The sequence below is a fragment of the Rhinichthys klamathensis genome, unplaced genomic scaffold, assembly GCF_029890125.1.
Source record: "Rhinichthys klamathensis goyatoka isolate OS25496 unplaced genomic scaffold, OSU_Roscu_1.1 h1tg000021l_1, whole genome shotgun sequence".
NCBI classification, from domain to species: Eukaryota; Metazoa; Chordata; class Actinopteri; order Cypriniformes; family Leuciscidae; genus Rhinichthys; species Rhinichthys klamathensis.
This window is the reverse complement of record NW_026606572.1, coordinates 2,449,541-2,474,118: the sequence shown is the minus strand read 5'-3', so window position 1 is coordinate 2,474,118 and position 24,578 is coordinate 2,449,541. Positions and strand designations below refer to the sequence as shown.

At 38.4% G+C, this 24,578-nt stretch overlaps 1 protein-coding gene across 1 annotated transcript in view; it reads right to left on the bottom strand.

Moving 5' to 3' along the window:
* The window catches only part of igsf3 (immunoglobulin superfamily, member 3), a 160,161-nt gene that overhangs the window by 32,439 nt on the left and 103,144 nt on the right, over positions 1–24,578 (bottom strand). Inside the window, exon 5 of the mRNA XM_056242081.1 lies at positions 14,921–15,328. Coding sequence (XP_056098056.1) covers positions 14,921–15,328 — 408 coding nt within the window. The remainder of the gene's footprint in view (positions 1–14,920; positions 15,329–24,578) is intronic.

Genomic DNA, 24,578 nt, shown 5'->3' with positions numbered 1-24,578 from the left:
CAATTCAATTCATGCACTGATAAGCATGTATATCAACTCATCTAATAAGAACTATGCTTTTATGATATTCGTTTCCTTTTGTATTCATTTTTTTTTATTCTTTTGAAAGTGTAATACAATTCAAAACTGGTTCTGCACTAATGCCAGACTTAGTTATTTGTCATTTTAGTTATCTATTTCAAAGATGCCCAAACCTGGGCCGATGGGCCAAATTTGATTGACCCATGCCATGAGCGGAAAAATATAGCATCGAAAAAAAAAACATGCCATTGAAATAGACGTTTGTTGGCAATCACAGCAATTTATATGCAAAATATTGTTAAAATGTGGCACTTCAAAATAGTGAAAAAATTATATATCTGATCATGAAGGGCATTATGAAATTGAATAATAATTTATGCGTATTATTATTACAGATGCCGTCTACATGTACACATGCACTGCCACAACAAACGTGGAGCATGTGAGATTGAGGAAACAAATGCACACGTTAAATGAAGAAAAATCATGCTGCCAAGTTTGAATTTCTGCATTATTATCCTTAAATGTGTGCGTCAATTTTTAACAAAGTTCATTTTTGTTTTTTGTCCCCATGGAGTTGCAATATATTAGGCTTACCGGTATGCGGGAATACACTGTGCTGTAACTTGTCTTTTGTTTATTATGTGTTATGAAAGAGATAATGTGAACTGAATACTGAACTGAATTTCACTTTGTTTCAATGTAATCAATAAATGAAACCCGAGACGGTGCCAGTTGCATTTGTATGAAACAAGATACAGCTTTGCCATGGACAAGTGTCCAGAGTCCCTTTAAGGCAAGTAATTTCACACTGCAGCCTTTTAGTTGTTCATTTAATTATCATGCATAATTTAAAGATGGTTATTATTCCCTTATTAATAATATACTTAATTTTTATATTTTAATCAGTAAATGTTCAGTCACATGAAATACAAATCTACTTTGCACATTTGTATAATATAAATCATAATTTATTTGTGAATTAATTTAAACGTTTATTTTGTTTCTTAAATGTTCAAGATTCTTTTCTTTTTTATTTCATTTTATTATGTCAGTTGGTGTTTAAAAAGTAACTAAAACATCATTAAAAACAACAATAAAGCCTCACTGTACTATAAAACTGAAAATAAAACTGGATTAGTTAAGCTGATTGCTTAATGTTTTCAAATGATGAAATCATAAATAAGGTGAAGCAAGGTTAACCACTTTAAATTCAATATAACAGTTTGATATAATGCACCTTTTACTTTCGGCCCCCGGACCTCAATCAATTTTGATTTTTGGCCTTTGGTTATAATAAGTTTGGGCACTTCTGATCTATTTAAAAATGGACAATGTACATTAATCAACATTAGAGTTAGCCGAAAGGCAAATTTTCCCATCGGTAGTCACTTTGTTTGATGTTATTCGGCAGAAAACAAAAGGAAACAATACAACAATACAGATAAAATGCATATAAAGCTCAGATAAATAAAATTAAGTAGCACATATATAATACACTATGAATGATAAATCATCTTTTGTTTTGTGTTCATCAAAATCTTATAATAATAATAATAATAATTATTATCATCACCATCATACATTTTTAATTACATATACAGACCATTTTTTAACTGAATTGACAATAAATAAATAAATAAACAAAATAATGCTTGTTTTTTATATTCCACTGCAATATGATTGCCATTCTGTTTAAAGGGTTAGTTCCGGTTCTGTTGTCAATCCGCGTTCACGAGTCCGCAGTGACGCTGCTGACGTGTATCTGGTGCGTCCGTGTATTCGGGTTCAAATAAATATGGCTGGGCAAAAATTGCAAGTCTTCCTCTGTGTCGAAATCCTTAGACATGTTTGCGAAGATTGTTTTGTTTACAGCGTGCGTCTCTCTCAGACTGTAAACGAAGCTCGGCGCACTGATAACACGTCAGCAGTGTCTTACGTCAGCAGCATCACTGAACGCGGATCGACAACAGAACCGGAAGACAATACAATGCTGAATAAAGTCGTTGTTTTTGTTATTTTTGGACCAAAATGTATTTTCGATGCATCAAAACATTCTAACTAACCCACTGATGTCACATGGACTACTTGATGATGTCTTTATTTCCTTTCTGGACAAGGCCAGTATATCGTACATACATTTTCAATGGAGGGACAGAAAGCTCTCGGACTAAATCTAAAATATCTTAAACTGTGTTCCGAAGATGAACGGAGGTCTTACGGGCTTGGGACGACATGAGGGTGAGTCATTAATGACATCATTTTTTTTGGGTGAACTAACCCTTTAAGTACTTATTCTCTCCAGTGGATCTCCTATTTCTGCGTGAGAGTAAAAACTGAGGTCTGAACGCGCTGCCCCCCAGACCCAAGCCTGTCACACAGGTAAACATGTTGAGAGAACTGCGGGTGACTTAATTGTGAATTCACAGCTGATACTGATGAGTCTCTGAATCTGCTAATGGGCATATAGACAACAAGACTATTCCCTGGCTATTCCCATACATCTCCGTTTGCAGGGGCAAATGGAAATTTCTGCATGAGATTTCTGGAACTCGAATAGTTTTTCCTGTGGAAGGGTAAAGCATTATTTGGCCACTTCTGAGTGTTTGCGCTTGATACGGATGACAGCAGCTGGAGGCCATACGGAGCCGGGAGACGGCCAGATCCATTCCCAGCCTACCTAATGATGCCACGCTGCTGGGCTGTAACAGAGGGCAGGTTAACGCAAAACCTGCTGGGCACAACTTTTGCCAAGATCTTAGCAGTACCACAGGGCTCTGGCAAAGTTAAGGAAGTAAATTTCATTTGGTGACCCTCTATGTCCTTCAATTATGCAAACTATTAAAGGAACGGGGCAGTAAAGTTAGATGTCTACATTATCAGACTACTCTTTCTGCATGCTAATAAGCCTCAAAGACTTCCTGGGAGAAATCCCAAAGTTCAGACGTTCACTGGGCTGAGAAAGGCTAGCAGGAGTTTGTTCTGTTTGGGAGGAAAGCTTGAGATCAGTAGAGTTAATCTACTCTGCGTTATTTTGATAAAATATGGACAAGGTGACCTGTAGCACGCCAACTCAATCCTGCGGGCAGCAACCGAGGAAAGCAGCCAAAAGGAGATTACACACACATCCCCTGTTTATTGAGCACATGCAAACTAATCCTGCAAGAAAAAAAAAAAAATGTAGTAGACTGCTGGATTCTATTTTTTCTTCTTTTTTTTTTTACATTTAATGAGCTCAGTTTTGCTCAGATATTGAAAAAAAATGTCTCAAACGAGGATTATTGGTGGATTTATAACAGTGTTTTCGGCAAAGCCATTCAGCAGCTAAAACTACTGTGCTATAGCAAAAGTAATCATATTTTCACTGAGTTGTGAGATTGCAGTCAGAATTGAATGTGATCAGATCAAAAGATTGTGTACTATGAAATAATGCCAAGAAAACACATCTTTCTATCGTGTTGTCTTAGCTGCACTAAAAAACAAACATTAAGCAAGACTTGCGTGATCCAATTCAGGAAACGCAAACGTTTGAATCAATCTAAGGAATCCTTCACCAAATTAAACAATGAATCAATCACTAGTCAACTAATTCACTTTCACAGGGTTCCTGCACACTTTTGAAAGTCAAATTTAAGGCTTTTTAAGACCTTTTTAAGACCTGAAGAAATCAAAATTAATACCGTACATTAGGGCTGTGCAGTATTGACAAAAATATATCTTGATATTTTCAACGTTTTGTTGATAATAATTAGATGATATTTTACTGATTGTGTTATAGGTTTGGTCTGTTTAGGTCTAGGTCTGTTGGGGTCTGTTGTTGACAGCTGACTCACGAAGATATTCATATTTTTCATATTCTATGCAGTGGTCAGTTCACAGCAGTGACAGAAATTAATATTTTAATTAAGGGGCAATATTTGCCACCTTAAATTGATTTTTTCAGGGGCATTTTTACCTATATATGGACATTTTTTCTAAACTTATTTAGAGTTATGCACCACCTTTAATGTCAAATACTATCATTCAAATTAAATTATACAGTAATTATACAATAATACTTAATTATATAATAATCATACAGTACCACTGTTACAGTCAAATTAAATCATTCATTCAAAATCCATCTTTGCAGTGCAGAGGTGACAGAAGCGGCATCAGAAGTGGCATTAATTTATTTACACTCCATTTACAACTGCATAAATAAAGCTATGAGATATATATTTTTAAATCAATATTCAATATTTAAATATGAAATGATTTCTAATTTTAACATTTTATTTAAAGGGTACTTTAAATATGAAACCGCAGCGGCAAATCACTGTCTTAATAAGTGAGTTGAGGGAGTCATTCATTCAACCGATTCGTTCAAACGGCTGATTCATTCGAGAAAGAAGCAAGTGATTCGTTCAAAACGCGGATTTCAGTCAAGAAATCATCGCTGTCGGTTGCATTGAGACTCTGCTACGGTTTCATTTTGAAATTATAGTCGGCGAAATAAAGGGAAAACAAACAATATTGACAATATTGTGTCTAAAAAGTAACTCAATGTTAACTTATTGTTAATTTAACAGTTGTATAACATAAATATCACAATTGGAATTATGCACGGGAAAACGGCACTCTTTCTGATGTGATATTCTAATATATGATATAAATATAAGACAAAAACTAACTTGGGGACATAACAGTTACACTGCACACATCACGCAGTGAAAGCACGAGAGACAAATGCGATGTCAGCTCGCAGTGCCTCGTACATTGTTAAAACAATGATTACAATATCATAAAAGACAATACACATCGCACACCATACGCACATAAAGAATGAACTTACAACTGAACTGACATTTACGACCTTTCTTCTCCTTCTCTCCTCTCGCGTGCAGGAGACAGTTATGCTGCCGCGAGCCCGCGACTCGCGAGTGACGCGAAATGTCACGTGAACTAGCAAATCCACAAAGATAGAATAATAAATAAATAAAAATACGTACGCTAATTAGATGGTTTTAATTTGGAAAGCTTTTAGATATGTCTAAGTCAAAGTGTCATCTAAAATTTAAGACCTTTCATAAGTAAAAATAAGACTTTATAAGACTTTTTATGGCCTTAAATTTTAAAAATCTAATTTAAGACTTTTTAAGACTTTTTAAGGATCCGCGGGAACCCTGCTTTCAGTCACTAGGGATGGGCGATACCACTTACAGTATATTCTTTCAGACATGAAGCCAAGTGTCATTAATGCCATTATTGATCCTAACACCGAAACTTATATCAAATGGAGAGATGTTGTGATTCCTGGCAATAAAATGGGTAATGATTGTTATATCAAACAATACAAAAACTAATTAATCTATAATACATGTCAGGTTTAGCTAGATTGTTATTTAATGGACTGAAATAACTCCAGATGAAGCTAGTTTTCTCTGTCATTACCTCAAGTAAGCACCTACTTGTTTGAGCGTACTCCTTTTCAGGTGAGCATAAAGATAAACAGTTCCTATCCTAAACAAACATTTACACTATTATATTTAAAAAGAAAGTTCACCCATCTTTTTTTCTCACCCTCATGTCGTTCCAAACCGGTATGACTTTATTTACTCTGTGGAACATAAAAGGAGAAAATCTGAAGAACATAAAAGACGATATTTTGAGAAACGTCTCAGTGTTTATGTCCAAACAATGGAAATCAATGGTCAACAAAACTTTGGTTACATTCTTCAAAATATTATTTTATGTTCCGCAGAACAAAGAAAGTCATACATGTTTGGAACAACAGGGTGAGTCAAAGTCGACAGATATTCCTTTAAAACATTGACATTTATTACTAAAATAGCACAAACGTAAACAACATTTATTGGATGATCAGACGTGGAAAGAAGAGAGAGAAATGAACAGAGGAGATTCTGAAAAATATAGGACAGGCTTGAGCATGTGTGACTCACAGATCTCCAAAGAATGATATGATGTTTACCAGGATTGATAAGAGAGAGAAATAAAGAGAAGGCGGCATTTTAAAGGCATACGTTTCATGTTTTGATGGATTCCAGTGCTTTAGTCTCTTGTAAACACATGATCAGAAACGGCTTCCTATCCATCCTGTGTTTGACTGCAGACAGCAGGGAACCATGATCAATGCCATCTTCTCTAGAGTGCAGGGCTATTGGACATATGCTGAGAGTGATTATTTATGGAAACACTAACACAACAGCTTTCACATACACAACCTTTCTCAAATTCCAACATTTTCCCCACTGTTACTTTGTGTGATCCATTGCACACAGTTTTAATAACTAATCAATGATCACAGGAACAATCACGACACCTGAAGAAGTGGGGAAACGGGCAGCATGAGCTGCCGTCTGAGAGGAGCGAGCCCAGGCAGACAGAGCTGTATTGTGTTTGATTATTCCAGACACACAGACATGCTCAGAAAAACATGTGGCGTACACCCACCCTCACGCACAGTGGGAATAGAGATTTCAAATCTAGTAGCCTGACACAAGGGGAGGCTTCAGTCGGCCTCTGGATGCCTTTTCATGTCAAGAACCGGCCCTCTACAACTGGCTGTTCCTTTGGTCACTGCAGTTTCTTCTCTTTGCTGTTAAACTGTTTATTACAGATATCTAATCCAAATTCTTCCTTTCTGTAAATGAGTATTATTATTGAAACTGTACGGTTCATAATAAGGTAATAAACCTTTCAGGAAACACATGCAAGCGAAGGTAATCTGTGAGGCCCGTGTGAAGCCACTCAGGGTCCATTCCACAAGCCATCAGGATGGACGTGAAACTTATAGGGTCCGGGTACATTTTTCAAAAGTTTTTTAAAAGAAGTCTCTTATGCTCATCAAGGTTGCATTTACAGGAATTTGATACAGTAAAAATAGTAATATTCTGAAGAAATGATTACAATTCTAAATTCTAAAAACAGTTTTCTATTTCAATACATTTTAAAATGTGTATTATTCCTATGAAAGCAAAGCTGAATTTTCAGTCTTCAGTGACACATTCCTTCGGAAATAATTCTAATATGCTAATGAGGTGCTTAAGAAAAAAACTCAATATTTTTACTAATTTTTTTCAGGATTCTTTGATGAATAGAAATTTCTAAATAACAGTATTTATTTAAAATAGAAAGCTTTTGTAAAATTATAAATGTCTTAACTGTCACTTTTGATCAATTTAACTCATCATTCTTGAATAAAAGTATTTATTTCTTTTAAAAAAACGTATTAAAACATAATACACCTGAAGTATAAAAATATCTAGTCTCGCGTAGCCAGACCTTCAGACTGACGGCTGAAGGTCTGGAATTCATAGCAGCTTTCTTTGGCCAAGGCCCGCCCATAAGGCCGTTTGACCGACATGTCAAACAACAGTTCGTTTCGTTCAGCGTCACGTTTCGGGGCGTGGAAATGTCCCCACAACTCATTGATCTGTTCGTGCACATATAACAACAATGGCGTGCACTTCATCAACAGCCATACCGATGAGACGCTCGCGGTAAACATCTGTTTGAAGCATATCTCTCCACTTTTTAACACTCACAAGCAAATCTGGAGAACCGGACACAATACTGAATTGGCCAGCTGCGATGTCAGCGTACGTTGTTTCACGTTTGCCCGCAAACGCGGCTGATATCCCCTTCGCGGTTAGGTACTTCACTTGATCTTCCATAATAGATAGGAGGGGACACACAACTAGTAAAATTGGATCTGCTGGGAATCCTTCTAAATGCTGACAAAGGGTCGGCCAGGCTTGGAAAATAATACTCTTCCCAAATCCCGTCGGCAAACAGGCTAAAATATCTCTTTTTGTTTCCACTAAGTGCCTCAAACAAAACTCCTGGACATCTCTTAACCCTCTGGGGACCAGAGTGTTTTTGGGGCCCTTGGGATGTTTTGACATGCACTGACATTTGTGCTTTTTTCAGTTATTTATAAACATGTTAATGGCAAAGGTGTAAATTCACTCTATATAGCACAAACTTGGCTACCATGATATCTGAGCAACATGTATGTACATGTTTGTATTTTTAATAGAATAATGTTTATGCGTGGTTATTTAAAAAAATAAAAATGAAAGTTGCAGAAATAAGACCACAAAACACATATTGATTATTTCTTCACAAGACTTTTGAAAATTGTATCACATAGCCTAGAATATTTGCTCCAAAACTATGTGAGAATCATCCTGACTACTCATTCAGATAAGTCAATAAAGTCTTTTACATTTTTAATGACGTGTTTTGTTTGAGAAAGCTTTATGCAGGAGGCGTGATCTCTCATTAATATGTGTGGCATTCCACACCTGAGAAAGACAAAGACCCTCCCCATAATGACCCTATTAGGTGCTATCAGGCCATATCATTACAGGAGCCTTGCACAAAGAATGAGGAGATTTAAAAAAGAATGGCTTTTAGATTGTTTGGATTTATATAAGGAAAATACAGGGTGCATACGTCTGGACACTTCTATCACACACCCTTCACCATATAGACATGGTTTTATTTCAGTTCAAAGTTAGAGTTGGAAACATCTTAAAAAAGAAAATTGTCTTTCTCCATAAATGTCTTAGTTTGATCATACATATTTTCAAAGTTGAGGATTCATTATTTTGATATAGCTTGCATTGGAACAAACACTATAACATCTTAGTTGATTAGTTTATTGACAAAACATACTATATATTTAACATATGAGCAGAAACTCCTAAAAAAAGCTTATTTGATGTCTATTTTAGAGTAAAAACTTTATCCAAAACGAGTCAACGAAATGTTGTCTGTTATTTAGTCTGTAACAGTGCGTATCTGTGCGTTCATTCATTCATTCATTCACACACACACACAAACATGATTCACATTTTAAACAGTATGCTATTTTTCCGTTTACAGACACTACGTTATTCTATATCGCGATTAGAACAAAGCACTTGCAAAAAACACTTACTTCTCAGCTGAATCTGTTCATCCTCGAAGTGAAAATAAACCCAGTGGTAAATGTCCCAGGATTGTTCCTCATATAGCCGCGCAAGACGACAGTAGATTAATCTGACTAAAAAATAATGTGTTTTTTCAGAGTTTATGGGCGTTAACGCGTCTCAATGTGTTGCTTCACATATTTGCATTTGAATAGCGTGTGCTCTCCGTGGGCGTGTCACATTACCAGAGATAATCAGCTCGAGAACGATAATGAGACGGGCTGACACGTCTCTCTTTTTATATAGATGACATAAACGGAAAATATTAATTTTAGTTTTGAATCGGATCATTTAAAAGTACAAACTCAAATGATTTAAAAGATATATTGCTTATGGCTGGGTGAATAGTATTAGCTGAGTTGTGTTGAAGATTAGAGACGTGCTCCAGAAAAAAAGTTCACGGTGACTGAGAGGCAAAAGGAACACCCTGTTTATTTTCTTTATTTTACAAAAGCACAATATTTTATTTCGATTGTATGTGGGCACATAAAAAAGTAGACTTTTACCAGATTATTTTTTCATATTTCTTAACTCTATATGAACAGAAATTATGGTAGTACTTTAAGTCTATTTTTCTGCTATGTGAAAAAAAACGAGCAAAACGCGCCGGCGCGTTTCTGGTCCCCAGAGGGTTAAAGAGTCTATGCCGTGAACCTCGCATACTTTTGAGAATCCTACGTTTAGCTGATCTTGATAAATGCTCATTGTCACTCATGTAAACAACAGTTTTTCTTCCGCAATCACACGTCTGCGCTTTGTTTCCCGGCGGACCGAAAATAAACGCGACACTCGCGCCCCCCGGAAATCCGATAAAATTCAACCAATCAGATGACGACTTCGACATTCCTGAAGTGTTTCCAGTTAAGTGTACCATATGCATCAGACGTTTAGCCAACGTTCCGTGGGCGTGACGTCTGAGGCTGAGACTAAAAAATATCCAACTTACTCCACTTTACTGCAATGCTGCATTCCTGCAGATTTAAAAGATTATTTCACTTTTAAAAAAACTTTTGCTGATAATTTACTGACCACCCCCATGTCATCCAAGATGTCCATGTCTTTCTTTCTTCAGTCGAAAAGAAATTAAGGTTTTTGATGAAAACATTTCAGGATTTTTCTCCATATAATGGACTTCAATGGGCCCCAAACGGTTCAAGGTCCAAATGACAGTTTCAGTGCAGCTTCAAAGAGCTTTAAACGATACCAGATGATGAATAAGGGTCTTATCTAGCGAAACGATCGGTCATTTCAAAAGTTAATAAAAAAGTTAAAGTTTTATAAGCACAAATGCTCGCATCGCTCTGTTCTGTGATGTGCGTTCGTGACATCACGTAATACGCAATTCTCACAGAACAGAGCAAGGCGAGCATTTGTGCTTATAAAACTTAAACTTTTTTATACTTATAAACTTTTTTGGGGCCCATTGAAGTCCATTATATGGAGAAAAATCCTAGAATGTTTTCATCAAAAACCTTAATTTCTTTTCGACTGAAGAAAGAAAGACATGGATATCTTGGATGACATGGGGGTGAGTAAATTATCAGCAAAAGTTTTTTTTTTTAAGTGAACTAACCCTTTAAAGTTTGCATTCTTTTAATTCAGCTGAGAGGTCACGCCATAACGTTATTCTTCTATTGTTCACATGTATTCACGTGACATGAATTCGCAGGTCAGAGTTCACCTTTGGTTCACCTGTCTCTTACATTTGCATGTGTACGAATAGAAGTCAATGGAATGAAGATTGTAGTGAGACCACACTCTCAAACACAGCTATACATTCAGGGAATTAAAGCGGGCAGAGTTTGTATGTTTGTTATTTAAATCACCAAAAGTTTGTAAACTAAAGAAAAAGTTTCTCACAAATATCTCACCTAATCATCTAAAATTGTGTGCTCAAGGACAGATGTACCATTAAACCTAAAAATGTATATTTATCCGTCATCCAATTAGCATGCTGGGAGCTCTAACTGCTTTCATAGCAATAAAAATAAAAAAGTAAATTGTGGCAGAATGTTTGTCTGGGCTCACCTCTGGGTGTCATGTGTAACCCAGCCAAACGATTCCACCACTACATGGTGGCCTGCAGCCAGTCAGCACCCATACAACTGCCAGACACTAATGAGCATGTTAAGACACTCCATAAACAGAATAACCTGCTTCACATCCCGTCCTGATCCTCCATCCATACAGTCACCCAGAGTCAATACTGAAAAACACACCACTGCTATTTTTACTCATCACCACCAACACACCTGTCAAAGGGCAAGAGCAAAGGACACAAACACTGTCTAAGCCACATGGACATCATACTCGAACTAGATGTGCACTAGATCACGTGCACATCATACTCGAACAAAGTGACTCCTGCTGCATCACACCTGGAGAAGTCTGTACTTTACTCTGTAAAGGCAAAGCAGCTGACATGAAGAACATCACGCTGCTACTCTTTGAGCTTCAAATCAAAAGCAGAGCTGATGAAACACTTCAACAAAGCTGATCCAGACAGCAGAGGAAGTAAAAATGATCAATGTCAATCGCAGAGGAGGAGCATAGATATAAATAATTAAGAGGAATAAAAAGCTGTGTCTTTGTCATCTCATCAAAGCTTCGATACGCAGGAAACATTAAGACTAGATGCTGGATAATATTAGCCTGGTCCCACCAGACTCTCGTACATTTCATTTGTACAGAGATAGATTGTCCTCTGTAGAACTGAAGGAAAATGAAAATTGAGCGGAAGTACGTAGGAGGGCGGACCCAGGCTAGGATAATATTCTCAACCTTAAAGCTTCGACAAATGACTTTCCCAATCCTTTGTGATTACCACATACATGGAACCACATCCCAAAAAAAAAAACACGTTTTTTTTTATCTCAAAGAAAAAAAATTAAAAGTTACAAAATGATAGTCACAATTGCCTTTTTATTGTTTTTACTTTGGGTCGGAAACTTGCTTTGACTTACAAAGATCAAATTATAAATGATACATTTATTTAATATAGAAATTTCCATGACTTAATATTTTATTAAATGTCCTTTAATAAACTTTTCTTAACTTAATTAATAAAAACATTTTAAAACTGAAATTATCCAAACATTCTCTTTAACAAAGTTTGTGAAAAAGTCAGAGATGTGTATTATCTTTATGACACTAAATGGCAATGCAAAAATAATAATTATCTGAAATTATTCGCAGTGGTTTAGACTCTGTAGTAGTCTATAGAAATAGTCTCAGCATACATCCAGGGCAGGATGGAGGATGACTTAAAAGTAATTATACACTCACCTAAAGGATTATTAGGAACACCATACTAATACTGTGTTTGACCCCCTTTCGCCTTCAGAACTGCCTTAATTCTACGTGGCATTGATTCAACAAGGTGCTGAAAGCATTCTTTAGAAATGTTGGCCCATATTGATAGGATACCATCTTGCAGTTGATGGAGATTTGTGGGATGCACATCCAGGGCACGAAGCTCCCGTTCCACCACATCCCAAAGATGCTCTATTGGGTTGAGATCTGGTGACTGTGGAGGCCATTTTAGTACAGTGAACTCATTATCATGTTCAAGAAACCAATTTGAAATGATTCGAGCTTTGTGACATGGTGTATTATCCTGCTGGAAGTAGCCATCAGAGGATGGGTACATGGTGGCCATAAAGGGATGGACATGGTCAGAAACAATGCTCAGGTAGGCCGTGGCATTTAAACGATGCCCGATTGGCACTAAGGGGCCTAAAGTGTGCCAAGAAAACATCCCCCACACCATTACACCACCACCACCAGCCTGCACAGTGGTAACAAGGCATGATGGATCCATGTTCTCATTCTGTTAACGCCAAATTCTGACTCTACCATCTGAATGTCTCAACAGAAATCGAGACTCATCAGACCAGGCAACATTTTTCCAGTCTTCAACTGTCCAATTTTGGTGAGCTCCTGCAAATTGTAGCCTCTTTTTCCTATTTGTAGTGGAGATGAGTGGTACCCGGTGGGGTCTTCTGCTGTTGTAGCCCATCCACCTCAAGGTTGAGCATGTTGTGGCTTCACAAATGCTGCATACCTCGGTTGTAACGAGTGGTTATTTCAGTCAAAGTTGCTCTTCTATCAGCTTGAATCAGTCGGCCCATTCTCCTCTGACCTCTAGCATCAACAAGGCATTTTCGCCCACAGGACTGCCACATACTGGATGTTTTTCCCTTTTCACACCATTCTTTGTAAACCCTAGAAATGGTTGTGCGTGAAAATCCCAGTAACTGAGCAGATTGTGAAATACTCAGACCGGCCCGTCTGGCACCAACAACAATGCCGCACTCAAAATTGCTTAAATGACCTTTCTTTCCCATTCTGACATTCAGTTTGGAGTTCAGGAGATTGTCTTGACCAGGACCACACTCCTAAATGCATTGAAGCAACTGCCATGTGATTGGTTGATTAGATAATTGCATTAATGAGAAATTGAACAGGTGTTACTAATAATCCTTCAGGTGAGTGTATATATATAGAAATAATTATATACACAGTGCATATATATAAAAAACAAAGACACACCATTAGAAATTGCTATGCTAAAAAAAGAGCTACGTTTTACTGCTTTTTAGAGAAAGACAGTCTATAAATGACTGACTTACAGATGTTTCTGCAAACTAGGTTGGAATAGAAGAAAGTATTTGAAGTATAAAAAAGTTACACACTTCACCTTCAAAGCAGAAGACATATTGTATGTTATCAAGAACTGATGGAGTATCTTTTCTAAAAACCACTCATTGTCACGCAACACACGCTGTTACACAATGTGTTTATTTAGAGCATCTGCCAGCTTGCTATTCAGTCATGTTTTTCTTTTCAGCCATGTGCAAGCATGTGCGTATGAATGTGTTCTCATTACACACACAGTTAAAGTGCAGACTGGGAAGTCACGGCTATTGATTTTGATGGAAAGCTGACAGACAGCTTGTCCCACTGCGCTACATGAACATGATGCTATGTAAGCATGATCATGACTGAGCGATTGACTTCATAGAGGATCCAGCTTTACAGCGCACATGCCACTTCAACATTCACTCTACTCCACTTGAGTGAGTACATTTTCCTGTCACTGTGTGAGCTCAAGTGTGAGTTTGCATATGCTTGTGTGTATAAAGCAGAAAACAACAGAATATTTATGATGTCATAAATATGACGTGTTGCTGACAGTAAAAATACACTGCATGAGTACAAATATATATGCAAATACGGTGTCAGAAATTTACTTAATATGAAAGATTTGTCCCCTGCCTGGTGTGTATTGTAGAAACTGTGATTGATATATTTTTCAGGTTTCTTTGATGAAAGAAAGGTTCAGCACTTATTTAAAATAGAAATATTTTGCAACATTATATGGGCCAGATTTACTAATAGCTTGCATCAGCGCAAACCCTCTTTTGGCCTTAAAAAATAACTGTCAGGATTTACTAAAGACACGCAGTGAAAAATAAGCGCTGAAAAGATGTGGACAGGGTTAGTTTTGCGGCTGGCATTATTGCATATGTATTTTTAGGAGTTTCCCTTTCAGACGCACAATTTATGGGAGGAGAATATTTAAATGATTCAAGCAAGGTGATTTACTAAGGTTTGCGCTCATCAATTTACTGGTATTTGCGCCATTATTTACCGACCAAAAAAGCATGTCTTAATGCATTTCTAAGCATTAAATAATAAGCATTTCTAAGCATGTCTAGAAATGATCCAGCTGCGTCTGTGTTCTTTACGCTAATTTGTCCTGTTTAGTATATATCCGGCCCTAAATGTCTTCAAAGTCTTTTGATTGAATTAAATGAACCCTTGCTGAAAAATATCTTACAGACCCCAAGACACACACACACACATATACATATATATTCTCTTTTTTCTTTCCCCTCAAACTGTGTATGTGGTCTTACCAACTGATTTTACTGTAGTGGTCTTGATGGCGGATTCGTCTCCAATCTGCTGCCAAATCCAGTCAGGTGCAGTTCCACTCTGGGACCACTCGGTGGCGCTGCATCTGTACTGGCCCTCATCTGTGGGGAAGGCATTATACAGCAACAGGGTGAATGTGTCGGGCCGAACCCGCTCCACCCGAACCTCTCCATAGCTGCTGCGCTCCCTAAACGTGGGCCCAGGAGTGACTGTGCCCTCACGATCCACATTAGCCACGTTCACGGCAGGACCCACGTCCTCCTTATCCGTCCACTGCCATATCACTGACAGGGGACCCAGAGTGTTGCTAACAACGCAGGTCAGCTGAATGGTCTCCCCCTCCATAATCTCTGAAGAGTTACTGGATAACGACACAGTGATGTTACTTCCTATGAGAGACAGACAAACAAGAGTGGAAATTAGACATTGTTCTTTGGAAACATGACACTAGTGCAAGTTTATCATGATAATAGTAGAGTAAATTTACATTATGTATGAGTAAATTACTCATGACAAGCTGAACAAGAAACTCCACAAATTATCATTGGGTGAAAATTTAAAGTACTTTTAAAGTCCTCCTGCACTGCACTCAATCATCTTCATCTTTTCAAATCAAAATGACATATTTAAACACATTTTATGTATTGCTCTCTAGAACGTTGGGTAACGGTAATTCATTTTATTACCCTTTGGCTTGACTATGTTATCAAACAGCTTATATTGCTAATGTTACACAATCCATGTTCCCGTTCACCAACAATTGCCTTCTAAAAATCAGCATCCTTAGAAATGCTACAAACATCATAGAAAGTCAGTGGAGAAAGACTTCATCATAACATCATATACATTATTCACCCACTATATTGCTATATGTACCCATATTTTCCTGTCCCTTTTTAAAGGTTTCTTGTGCTCACCGTGTTAAAATTCCCACAGAGCATGATAGGAATGATAGGAAAAACCCTTTCTCGCACGTTGACGGGATTTGTTGCATGTTTGTGACGGTAGGAAACCGCGTTTTTTGAGACTCTCTTTGGCACACTGCAGTTTTAAGGAGAAAATACTTGGCAATGTCGTTGACTGATGTATTTACACATGGTTTGTCTTAAAGTATATTAAAACACCACATAGAGCACACATAAGCAAAATTAAAAACTTGATTTTCACCACAGGGAAAGTACACAAGAACACCATTTTCTGTGTATGCATTAGGCGAGCAACCCGTATCTACTTGAATGAAGAAAGCAGGTTACCAATACATTTAATTAACACATCAAATTAGCAATACATTTGTATCGTCCACTTAGTTTCTTTAGCCCAATTTAAGCCTAGTCAAGCTAATGCACATTCTAGAGCAATATGATGAGGTGATTCCTTTACTAATGAGGCAACAGGTTCATTTTAATGGAAAGGTCAGCACTTCACTTTCTCTCATTAATTTACCTACGTTTTCTCATTTTATACGGTCTCTATAGCTGTGAGTCAGTTGGAAAAACCACTGCAGATGGATGCTGATAATACCTGAAGCAAAAACACACAGTTCCAGTTCTCCATCAGGTTCCTTTGGGTTCTACTGGACAGTGTATTTTTTTTCCCATTCATTTTCTTCGCATTCTTCATTAAAGAGTTGTAAGACATGAACTAGCCACCCAGATGAATCACACATGAATTCAAAGCAATAAAACATTTAAAAGTCAGAAAAAAAGTACTGTAAACTGTTTTCTATTTATATTTTGAAATGTAATTTATTTCTGTGATGCCAAGTTGATTAAGAGTACAGTAAGAAGAAATTTGCAATGCTTTATGGGAGTGGGCAAGTCTATTGGGCTATGGCTAGTGCATCTCTTTAATTTAAATAATTATTTTTGATTGAAGTTGAAAGTGGCTTCTACAGAACATAAAATAATTTGACAACCTTTGAGCTCATGTTAGGTATGAAAGGTTTATACTGTATCTTTCTGTCGTGCTCTACAGCAGGCAAGGCCTCAGACTACCAGGACTTTTAGGGTAGTTTTCTCATCAAGAGGTCTAGAGCCTGAGAGATCTTGTAAGTATGAGTGTAGATCAAAGCCTTCGTAGACATCTCCAGAGTTCTCGACAGGGATTTCACACCACCACATCCCTATAAAAGCAGTGTGTGATAAAACAAAAAATAGAACTTTAAAGAGACAAAGTTTGCACCCTTCCCATGGGTCACCCGAGCCTCCCTTCAGAAAGAGGCTGTAGCAGAACTTCTTGAGAAGAAAACCGCCATGACCAATTGGGCAAGGAACACAAGAGGCTTTGAATTCATGCATAACAAAAGCGAAACATCTGGGGATGAAACCTCTTCAATTGATAATGTGCTCCTTTTCTCAGAGGACATGAAATAGAAGTTTACACAATGATCAGCTGGAGTACAGTATGTACCGTCACCCAACCTAGTCTCTCAGTCTCATATATTGTCTGAAAGACCTACTTAGATAGTTGGTGTGGCCTTGATCATAAGAGAGAGAGAGAGAGAGAGAGAGAGAGAGAGAGAGAGAGAGAGAGAGTGAGAGAGAGAGAGAGAGAGAGAGAGAGAGGAAGAGAGAGAGGGAGTGAGTGAGTGAGTGAGTGAGTGAGTGAGTGAGTGAGTGAGTGAGTGAGTGAGTGAGTGAGTGAGTGAGTGAGTGAGTGAGTGAGTGAGTGAGTGAGTGAGTGTGTGAAGAAAGGGCTGAACACTGTGTTGTCTCGATTCCATGCTGTAGCTATCAATCTACTGCTCTAATAACCCTGCAAATATGGCACATGGTCTTCTGCAGGGGCAAAGCAAAAAAGATGAAAAAAAAGAAAAGAGAAAAAGAAAAAAGCAAGCTGTAATAATTTCAACCTTTCCAAGGGTCTTTTCCCTTTTTGTACAGGCCAATGCACACCAAAGACAATAATTATAGTGATAACTATATTAGCATTCACACCAACAGATGATAACATTGTTTATTAAAAGCATGTGATGCAGTTGTCATCTGCCACTTTAAATGCTCCAGCTCTTTAAAGGCACAATATGTAAGATTTTTTCGCCACAAGAGGGCGCAGTTTCCAACAATAACAAAGGCGTAGGTTGATGACGCAGTGATGAGCTGAATGATGGGACTTACTGTCAAGCTGATTTTTTTAACATTACAGTGGTATGAAGCAGGTCGCGATTGCTAAAGAGACAGATATCACACGCGAGTCCCGCGGATACAAAGGAATAAGGACATTTAATTCTACCGAACTACCCGCAAGTGCTGGATTACTCACACAGGTCAGTTTATTAGACGAATTAAACTTGTGAGGTAACGCAGCGCTGCTTCACTTGGTCTAACGTTACACTATCACACTAAACGGCATTTAAATGTGTGTTGAAAGTTATAATGTTATACTACGTGTTAGTTCGTTTGCTATACGAAACTAGCAGTAAGCTAGATCAACATTAGAATAACATACTGACCATATTCTAACATTTCATCATGTTGAACTAACGTTATATAACATTGATTTGTTTTATGTACATTTGCTCACCTGTCTAATAAAGCTGTCAAGTCTTGACTCGTGAAGCTCTGTCAAGTCCAAGTTAGTCGCGGACGTGGAGCTCTTGGCATCTCAAAAACGCCACGCTGATATTGATCCTCATTTTTGTTCTCCTTGTTTGTCCCAAAGTCTGCTTGCCATGGTCTATGTTTGAAAGAAACAAGAACTGCGTGCCGCTAAACGTTACGCACTACGCAGTTGTCCACGTCTGTCGCCATGGTTACGTCATGGCTATGGCAGTATGAACGGAAACCGAGGATAGCGCGAATATTGCGTCATTGACAGGCGACATTTTTTTCCGGGACGGCCACTTATTTAAAATGGGAATTTCTCTGAAATAAAAAACCTTTGGAGACTTTTGGGATATTATAAGTACACAACTGCAGGAAATAGATCACACTGTGCAAGTGATTTTTGTAAAATTTTGTGATTTTGATAGTTTGTACATGTTTTTGTTGTTCATTAGCTGGAAAAAATTGTTCTGAAAGTGATTATAACAATATCGTTTCTCTGTGCAGTTATAGTTATAGTTGTGGTGTGGACACTGCTTTTTTAAAACCTTTGTTAATCATCATCCTGGATGTGAACAGGCCTGTTCATCCAAAAATGACAATTGTGTCAATTTACCTTTATGTCGCTCCAAACCTGTATGATTTTGTTTTCTGTGAAAGATAAAAGAAGATATTTTAAAGAAGGTTTTTGTCCATACGATGAAAGTCCATGAGGTCTTAAACAACAACATTGGACCCCATTGATTTTCATTGTATAGACAAAAAGCACCAAGACATTTTTTTTTATGTTCCACAGAAAAAAACAAGTCATACATGTTAACATACAAGGTTAATAAATTATGACATAATTTACATTTTTTTTGGTGAACTTTTGATTTGAAGTCCCCCTATGGTGTAAATTAAGCTTTTAAATGTTGTTTATATGTCTATGTGGTGTTTTTAATATGCTTTAAGACAAACCATGTGCAAATTCATAAGTCAGCACCATTGCACCAAGAGTATTTTCTCTTTCAAACTACCTTGTAACCAATCACGCGAACTTGTGATCGTCAATGAGTAGACCTCTGAGCTGGTGTGAGTGAGTGGAGGCGGGGCTAATTTGCATATTTATAGACCCGCATATACTAAATGAGGCAAGGGTGTAGTTACATTCAAGCTATTTTAAGGCAAGGAAAAACTTTTAAATATGTAATTTTGGTGATCAAAGATGAGTTTTAAGGGATACAATTATTGACTACAGGGGGACTTTCAGAAGGAAATTGCCACTATCATATGAGAGGACCAATTACGGTTTCTTGATGTAGCCTTTATTAAGGTTCTTGTAGAAACTTGTAGGTCCTTTTAAACCCTCTAAAAGCAGATCCCCTGGGGAGAAGGAAGGATTTCCCTCAACCTATAGAGTGTGATAGGACCATTGCTGAAAGGGGTTGATTCGGGTAACCATGGTCCAAGCAGAACAGATCTATTCTTACTAACCTTTGATTAACCTCCTCTCCCCCATCTAACTCTCATCAACTCCTTGAGCCCAGTTGTGGTTTATTTGCCTGGGCACAGTCACATCCACCTTGGGGATCTATCAAGGCTGTGCTGATGGCGATGGTATTCCCAGTTCCCACCATCATTTCATGCTTGTTAGACTTGGCTTTTCGAGTAGCTCTCGCTTGAAATGCAATGCTATTTCAAGGGCTTTCAGGACTCCACAAAACGAGTTGTGAAAAAATGCTGTGCATTAAACAATTTTACACAGTCCTGTATTATCCACTCACACACCACCAGTGTCAGGGCAGCTACTCTGAAAGTGCAGCTTAGAATATAAACAACAGTAAAGCTACCCTTTCAAACAGAGCTATTTTGAATGTATTTAATTGGGGATCGTCTTATTAAATAAATAGCATGATCATCAGATGATCCGTTTTTTGACAATCTGAGTAGCATTTAGACTACTGCTCATATTTTTGGGGTCAAAAAGTCTCTTATGCTCTTAGTCTCTTATAAAAACAGGAATATTGTGAAGTATTATTAATTTAAAGTAGCCATTTTTCATTTTATTATCCCTGTGATGGCAAAGCTGAATTTTATATATATTTGAATATATATATATATATATATATATATATATATATATATATACACTCACCGGCCACTTTATTAGGTACCCCATGCTAGTAACGGGTTGGACCCCCTTTTGCCTTCAGAACTGCCTCAATTCTTCGTGGCATAGATTCAACAAGGTGCTGGAAGCATTCCTCAGGGAGTTTGGTCCATATTGACATGATGGCATCACACAGTTGCCGCAGATTTGTCGGCTGCACATCCATGATGCGAATCTCCCGTTCCACCACATCCCAAAGATGCTCTATTGGGTTGAGATCTGGTGACTGTGGAGGCCATTTTAGTACAGTGAACTCATTGTCATGTTCAAGAAACCAATTTGAAATGATTAGAGCTTTGTGACATGGTGGAAGTAGCCATCAGAGGATGGGTACATGGTGGCCATAAAGGGATGGACATGGTCAGAAACAATGCTCAGGTAGGCCGTGGCATTTAAACGATGCCCAATTGGCACTAAGGGGCCTAAAGTGTGCCAGGAAAACATCCCCCACACCATTACACCACCACCACCAGCCTGCACAGTGGTAACAAGGCATGATGGTTCCATGTTCTCATTCTGTTTACGCCAAATTCTGACTCTAACATCTGAATGTCTCAACAGAAATCGAGACTCATCAGACCAGGCAACATTTTTCCAGTCTTCAACTGTTCAATTTTGGTGAGCTCTTGCAAATTGTAGCCTCTTTTTCCTATTTGTAGTGGAGATGAGTGGTACCCGGTGGAGTCTTCTGCTGTTGTAGCCCATCCGCCTCAAGGTTGTGCGTGTTGTGGCTTCACAAATGCTTTGCTGCATAGCTCGGTTGTAACGAGTGGTTATTTCAGTCACTGTTGCCCTTCTATCAGCTCGAACCAGTCTGGCCATTCTCCTCTGACCTCTGGCATCAACAAGGCATTTCCGCCCACAGAACTGCCGCTCACTGGATGTTTTTTCTTTTTCGGACCATTCTCTGTAAACCCTAGAGATGGTTGTGCGTGAAAATCCCAGTAGATTAGCAGTTTCTGAAATACTCAGACCAGCCCTTCTGGCACCAACAATCATGCCACGTTCAAAGTCGATCAAATCAACTTTCTTCCCCATACTGATGCTTGGTTTGAACTGCAGGAGATTGTCTTGACCATGTCTACATGCCTAAATGCACTGAGTTGCCGCCATGTGATTGGCTGCTTAGAAATTAAGTGTTAACGAGCAGTTGGACAGGTGTACCTAATAAAGTGGCCGGTGAGTGTATATATATATATATATATTTTGTTGGTATATATAGAAAGTTACTTTGAAAAGTAATGCATTACAATACTGCGTTACTCCCTTAAAAAGTAACTAATTGCGTTACTTAGTTATTTTTTAAGATAAGTTATTTGTTACATTACTTTTGCGTTACTTTTTCTCACCTGGTCTGGGTGTTTTATAAAAAAAAAAGTGCTATTTTTGGGCAAATGTAAAGACCCTTTCACACCAAAAGTCAAATAAGCAGCCTAAAGGCCTGTTCACACCGGGACGAATTTCGCACGCGATATTCGCCGACGTTTAACGCCTCGTGACTAAACAAAGGGCGGCAATGTGAGTGTGCACACCGTTGCGAAAAATGCCAGGCGTAAAAGCGCCATTTTTTTTAAAACGCCTCGGGTTCGTTTTTTTAGTTTGACGCGCCGCGTCCAAAACTATCCGACCAATGAGATTGGCGCTTTTGCTCACGTGTCTGGAGCTTCTGAAGTTACAGTAAAACCAGGTAAAACACAACTTGGGGGCGCTCAAACACAAAACGGTCTTGCCGAGCACACATACGTAACGGCGAGGATGTACGCCAAGTAGCGTCTACACTGCCGGGAAGAAATAAGACGAGGAAGATGCAAGGCAAGATGAATGTAGAGCTGCTGGTCTCGTTGGTGTCGGAACATAAAGAACTATATGACAAACGCGACAGCGACTACAAAAATCTTGATAAAAGAGAACTGTTATGGAGTGGTATTGCAGAGCAAATGGGCGCCATCTAATGTCAGGGAATGAATTTGCATGTCCACTCGGCTCATCGTCAGCGAAAATCGCTTGGGTGTGAACACAAAAAACGCGTTGAAAAATGCTGGCGAATAACGCGCGCCGATATTCGTCCCGGTGTGTACGAGCCTTAAGACTGAAGGAAGTGCACATTCACTCCTGTACAGTAGAGGGCGCCGTTCAAACAAACCTTTCAGCTCTGCTGCCATTCTGGATAACTGAAGAATAGGACGAAGGAGAAAAAAGTTTAACACCACCAATAAAAACAAAAAATATAAAGTAATTTTTGCTTCAGCAGCAAGCACATTGGTCAATAAACTGAGATTAAATGCATAAAATATTTGTTTCATTTAACATATTTAATTATTGGAGGTTTGCATAGACTGATTGATTTTACATTTGACTGATTTTATTAATTTTGAGGAATACTGAATCTTTTTTGTGCAAGTGAGATGAGTAAATGCACGCTCACATTTAGTCTAGAACTACAATAAACATCATGTTTACACAAAGCCTCTGCAGCTTTTCTTAACAATGGGAAAGGAGAGCTGTCAGTTAATAAATGGAAAAACAAAGTAACTTGCGTTACTTATTTGAAAAAGTAACAGATATTTTGTTGTACATTTTAAAAGTAATGCATTACTTTACTAGTTACTTGAAAAAGTAATCTGATTACGTAACTCAAGTTATTTGTAATGCGTTTCCCCCAACACTGTGTATTATATATATATATATATATATATATATACACTCACCGGCCACTTTATTAGGTACCCCATGCTAGTAACGGGTTGGACCCCCTTTTGCCTTCAGAACTGCCTCAATTCTTCGTGGCATAGATTCAACAAGGTGCTGGAAGCATTCCTCAGGGAGTTTGGTCCATATTGACATGATGGCATCACACAGTTGCCGCAGATTTGTCGGCTGCACATCCATGATGCGAATCTCCCGTTCCACCACATCCCAAAGATGCTCTTTTGGGTTGAGATCTGGTGACTGTGGAGGCCATTTTAGTACAGTGAACTCATTGTCATGTTCAAGAAACCAATTTGAAATGATTAGAGCTTTGTGACATGGTGGAAGTAGCCATCAGAGGATGGGTACATGGTGGCCATAAAGGGATGGACATGGTCAGAAACAATGCTCAGGTAGGCCGTGGCATTTAAACGATGCCCAATTGGCACTAAGGGGCCTAAAGTGTGCCAGGAAAACATCCCCCACACCATTACACCACCACCACCAGCCTGCACAGTGGTAACAAGGCATGATGGTTCCATGTTCTCATTCTGTTTACGCCAAATTCTGACTCTAACATCTGAATGTCTCAACAGAAATCGAGACTCATCAGACCAGGCAACATTTTTCCAGTCTTCAACTGTTCAATTTTGGTGAGCTCTTGCAAATTGTAGCCTCTTTTTCCTATTTGTAGTGGAGATGAGTGGTACCCGGTGGAGTCTTCTGCTGTTGTAGCCCATCCGCCTCAAGGTTGTGCGTGTTGTGGCTTCACAAATGCTTTGCTGCATACCTCGGTTGTAACGAGTGGTTATTTCAGTCACTGTTGCCCTTCTATCAGCTCGAACCAGTCTGGCCATTCTCCTCTGACCTCTGGCATCAACAAGGCATTTCCGCCCACAGAACTGCCGCTCACTGGATGTTTTTTCTTTTTCGGACCATTCTCTGTAAACCCTAGAGATGGTTGTGCGTGAAAATCCCAGTAGATTAGCAGTTTCTGAAATACTCAGACCAGCCCTTCTGGCACCAACAATCATGCCACGTTCAAAGTCACTCAAATCAACTTTCTTCCCCATACTGATGCTCGGTTTGAACTGCAGGAGATTGTCTTGACCATGTCTACATGCCTAAATGCACTGAGTTGCCGCCATGTGATTGGCTGCTTAGAAATTAAGTGTTAACGAGCAGTTGGACAGGTGTACCTAATAAAGTGGCCGGTGAGTGTATATATATATATATATAAAATAAGTAACCTAGATC